Source organism: Salvelinus fontinalis, chromosome 12, assembly GCF_029448725.1.
Source record: "Salvelinus fontinalis isolate EN_2023a chromosome 12, ASM2944872v1, whole genome shotgun sequence".
Classification (NCBI taxonomy): Eukaryota; Metazoa; Chordata; class Actinopteri; order Salmoniformes; family Salmonidae; genus Salvelinus; species Salvelinus fontinalis.
This window is the reverse complement of record NC_074676.1, coordinates 23,390,520-23,395,930: the sequence shown is the minus strand read 5'-3', so window position 1 is coordinate 23,395,930 and position 5,411 is coordinate 23,390,520. Positions and strand designations below refer to the sequence as shown.

The 5,411-nt window shown below is 43.4% G+C and overlaps 1 protein-coding gene across 1 annotated transcript in view; it reads right to left on the bottom strand.

The window, feature by feature from the left end:
• Window positions 1-57: 57 nt before the first annotated feature.
• Window positions 58-5,411, bottom strand: part of LOC129867706 (metabotropic glutamate receptor 3-like) — a 30,985-nt gene continuing 25,631 nt past the window's right edge. Inside the window, exon 11 of the mRNA XM_055941260.1 lies at window positions 58-5,327. Coding sequence (XP_055797235.1) covers window positions 5,251-5,327 — 77 coding nt within the window. The 3' untranslated portion in view covers window positions 58-5,250. The remainder of the gene's footprint in view (window positions 5,328-5,411) is intronic.

Below are 5,411 nucleotides of genomic sequence, written 5' to 3'. Positions count from 1 at the left end.
TCTGTCCCTTGCTTCCAATGAAAAACCTACACACAAGAAGTGAGCAGACGACAGACGTGTCATTTGTTATTGTTTATTATCATGTCCTCGTTATTGCACGTATGATGAGCTCTATTGCTTTCTGATCGGCCAGTCCAAAGAGGTCAGGGTTCACGTTGACCCCAGATCTAACCACTGATCCAGGGTCAGATACGTTGTCATCCTATAATGGTTAAGGTTAGGATTGAGGATAGTGTAATCTGATCCTAGATCTGAGGTTATAGGAGCAACTTCTACCTTGACTCCAGAATGTTCTGGGTTGTTCTCTTGGGAATCTGGAGATCACTGACCCATTCCACGTGAGAATACGCTGTGAAAGTGAACACAACTACTTTGATAACATTATTAATGACACCTTTAGACAGAGTTAGTACCATTAGCATTGACACTTATAATGGTAAAAGACTGACTGTTAACTTCACTGTTTTGTTGTATTGTTCTACATTGCTAGTGAATGACCAGTCACTCCTAGCCTATTCCCATATGTACACATTACAATCCCTGTCATCTGTTGGTCAAGCTAACTAGTACAGTATACATTTTAAAAGGGACTAGATGTATACCTCATCTGGATTTCTACAGTATGCCACTGCTTTGAGTTGAACACAGCTCACACAATCAGACTGCAACACCAACTCTTCTCCATCCATCTCCACCCTCTTCAAGGTTGCTGCTGTGACAGCCCCATGTTCTTGGTGTGTATTTGAGTCAGGCTCTGTATGTGTGTGCTTGACATGATGGAGCGCGGTCGCAGAACCCTTCTTGGCATTGTGTTGCAGTGGGCTCAGGACCCGTACAGAGCCTGTCTTAAGCAATCTTGGCTCTGACAAATACACCAGCAAAGCTTCACAAGATGAGAGAGTGAAGGGGGACTGCCATGGGTGACAGAGAAAGATAGGGAGACAAAGAGAAAGGGTGGGAGAGAGATGGAGAGGGGGAAAGTAGGTTGGTTGAGTTTTCTGCCAAGTCCCATTTAAAGACAACTTGAGTTTGAATCAACATCCCACTCCTTAATTCTTCTTCATACTCGAATCCCCCATCCCACTACATCAGAACAAAAGGAATTGTGGATGTGGCAGTGGTTGTCTATAGCAACGTACCATGCAAGGAGAGGAGTGGATGGGAGGTTATAGTGTCTGGTTGGAGCAGGGCTGGGGAGTGAATGCATAAGCCTCAGGACAACAGCCTTCCAATCTCTGGGCTGTGTTAGTGTGTGTCTGGGCTGAACATGATGCTGTGCCTTCTAGGCCGTGGGACGCTTTTACATAATCCTGCTCCTCTGCCTGCTGCAAAACACACACAGACAAACGCTCAATCACAGAAACTGTCTCTTATTTTTGTTTTTCACCATTCCTAAGCCTTTGCGGAAATGATTGACTGGTGAACTGCATTAGGGGTTTAACAGCGGTTTTCACACCCCTGTCAAACCTGTTAGCAGAGATGGGTGTGGCCTCATTCTCCTGGACACTTCCTGTGTTTCGCACAACAGAAAAGTGGGATGAAGGAAAGGAGACAAGGAGATGATTCTATTTAAGAAGTTTGAGAGCATCCAGAATATCTGCTTTCCCTCCCACCTTCCATCAACAATGAGAACTTGGGAGGATAGAATAACACTGGGGGCAGCATGACTTTAACCATGAACACTGATCTAAGTCAGTTTGAAGTTTTTAGCCCTAACGATTAAGGTTGGGATGGTGGACTGTAAGCTGATCCTAGATCTTTGCCTATAAGCACAGCATGGATAAACTAGCAGACACACATTAAAGGAAAACTCTATGCAAAAATTATGTTTTCAAATTTGTTTCATTAGTCCATAGTTGATGTAGTCCCAAAATGTTTCGCATGGCAGATATCATGTTTTCAAGATATACAGTACCAGTCTGTTTGGACACACCTACTCATTCAAGGGTTTGTCTTTATTTTTACTATTTTCTACATTGTAGAATAATAGTGAAGACATCAAAACTGTGAAATAACACAATGGAATCATGTAGTAACCAAAATAGTGTTAAACAAATCAAAATATATTTGAGGTTTGAGATTCTTCAAAGTAGTCACACTTTGCCTTGATGACAGCTTTGCACACTCTTGGCATTCTCTCAACAAGTTTCATGAGGTAGTCACCTGTAATTCAATTAACAGGTGTGCCTTGTTAAAGATCAATTGTTGAATTTCTTTCCTTAATGTGTTTTAGCAAATCAGTGTTGTGTTGTGTACAGAAGAAAGCCCAATTTGGTAAAAAAACAAGTCCATATTATGGCAAGAACAGCTCAAATAAGCAATGAGAAAAGACAATCCAGAAATTGTCCAATTCAATCCAGAAATTGCAGCCCAAATAAATGCGTCACAGAGTAACAAACACATCTCAACATAAACTGTTCAGAGGAGACTGCATGAATCAGGCATGCATGGTCGAATTGCTGCAAAGAAACACCAATAAGAAGATGAACACCAATAATAAGAAGAGACTTGCTGGGGCCAAGAAACATGAGCAATGGACATTGGACCGGTGGAAATCTGTCCTTTGGTCTGGATTCCAAATTTGAGATTTTTGGTTCCAACTGCCCTGTCTTTGTGAGACGCAGAGTAGGTGAACGGATGATCTCCGCATGTGTGGTTCCCACTGTGAAGCATGGAGGAGGTGGTGTGATGGTGTGGAGGTGCTTTGCTGGTGACACTGTCAGTGATTTATTTAGAATTCAAAGCACACTTAACCATCATGGCTACCACAGCATTCTGCAGCGATACGCCATCCCATCTGGTTTGCACTTAGTGGGACTGTCATTTGTTTTTCAACAGGACAATGACCCAACACACCTCCAGGCTGTGTAAGGGCTATTTGACCAAGAAGGAGAGTGACGGAGTGCTGCATCAGATGACCTGGCCTCCACAATCACCCGACCTCAAACCAATTGAGATGGTTTGGGATGAGTTGGACAGCGGAGTGAAGGAAAAGCAGCCAACAAGTGCATATGTGGGAACTCCTCCAAGACTGTTGGAAAAGTATTCCAGGTGAAGCTGGTTGAGATAATGCCAAGAGTCTGCAAAGCTGTCATCAAAGCAAAGGGTATTTTGATTTGTTTAACACTTTTTTTGGTTACTACATGATTCCACATGTGTTATTTCATAGTTTTGATGTCTTCACTATTGCTCTACAATGTAGAAAATAGTACAACTAAAGAAAAACCCTGGAATGAGTACTGTAGGTGTCTCCAAACTTTTGACTGGTACTGTATGTACATTTGGGTGTTATATGGACTAATGAAACAAATACCAAAAGATCGTTTTGGGGTGGAATTTCCCTCTAAGGCACATAGCCATTAATAGAACATCATCACATGACTATAGAAGACTTCGACAAGGGAGGGCTCACTACCTATTGGTTTAAAGGATGCAGGGAAGACGTGTTCAACTACACTTGTTCGACAAACACTGCTTGTGGAACGATTTCAATGAATGTTTCTGAATGCTAAACGAAACATCAGAGTGAGTTTAGGGTTGTGGCATAGCATCTGCAATGTTTCTTTAATACTGACAATAATGGCAGTTAAGACTTTGAACTTGTAATTAACTACCTTGTGTTGTCACACAGTTGCTAACGTTTGTGGCAAAAAAATGCTGGTTAAGGAGAAATGTTGTTGTACACACGTCTGTTACTATGGCCACCAAGGTAATTGGACCCTCCTACACAGTGGCTGTTCCATAGAATTAGAACGAGTATAAAGGACATTCTCGCTGAAAACAATGACTGGACTGGCTGCCATATTGGGTGCATCATTTGGAAAGTTCAATAAATATTCTATACTGCTATATTTTGAACATTTACATTTTAGTAGACACTCTTATCCAGAGCGACTTACAGGAGCCATTAGGGTTAAGAGCCTTGCTCAAGGGCACATCGACAGATTTTTCGCCTTTTCGGCTCCGGGACTCGAACAGAACTTCTACTAGTGATGTCACTAGATCTGCTTAAAGCTCTGTGTGTGTGTTCCTCACCAGCCTTTATCTTCTTCATCTCGTTGCGGGCACATGGGTCGCTGCACTGGGATGGGGGCACCACCTCCCTTGGCCAGCAAATCAGGTCACTGCTCAGGCTCAGAGTCTCCGGCCACTCACAAATGGGCACGTAACAGTAGCGATCAGCGTTGTGCTGGTAACTGAAGATGTTGAACCAGCGACCTTTCAGTCACTGGCCCAACCCTCTAACCACTAGGCTACCTTCCCCCTATATGCTACAATGAGAGCAAATGTGTGATTCAACATACTGTATGAAATGTGGATACTATGTCCGTTCCAGCCATTCTATTCCTATGGGCTCGTCAGCCCAACTCATGGAGATTCATCCACTGTCAGTCCACAGTTGTGGGAATCCTACTGGAGTTACATAATACTGTCAACATTGTGCTGTTCCAACCATCAGTAATATACAAATATACAGATACAACATACAACATACAAATGAATAAAAATGCATACTGACTGGGTTATTACAATGAGACCTACAAAAAAATAGTACACAGTCTGCGGGCTATTGCAGGTGGGGCTGTCTCAGCCACTACCCCTACAGAACATCTGTCTCAGCCACTACCCCTACAGAACATCTGTCTCAGCCACTACCCCTACAGAACATCTGTCTCAGCCACTACCCCTACAGAACATCTGTCTCAGCCACCCCTAATAGACACACATACTCCTATCACAATCCTAACACACGCACACACACACACACACTCCTATCACAACCCTAACACACATACACACACTCCTATCACAACCCTAACACACACACATACACACACTCCTATCACAAACCTAACACACACACACACACTCCTATCACAACCCTAACACACAGACTCCTATCACAACCCTAACACAAACATACACTCCTATCACAACCTTAACACATACACACTCCCATCACAATCCAGTGCACAGTTATATATGTACACATCGTCTTAACAAAGCTATTCAAAACAAAGGCTCAAAAAATCCTCCTACAAAGTTGTTTTGGTTCTTTTGTTTCTCTACAACAATTTTGATTCCATTATATGTACAGCACTAGAAAACAATGTAGTATTAGACCCTTTCTACAGCCGTGAAACAGAACTGTGCTAGTCCACGTCGTGGGAGGAGGGGACAGGGGGCACAATGGGTGCCTATTGGCTAACAGTCTCTGGGGGGCAGGGTTGGAGAGGTGAGTGGGTGTGGTCACAGAGAGGAAGTGGTGGAGTCGACGATCTCTCTCCCATTACACACTGTCGGTACGTACTGGGCACTCACTGATGCTGGAAAGGGAGAGGGAGAGAGGGAGAGAGAGAGAGGGAGAGAGAGAGAGGGAGAGGGAGAGGGAGAGGAAGAGAGAGAGAGAT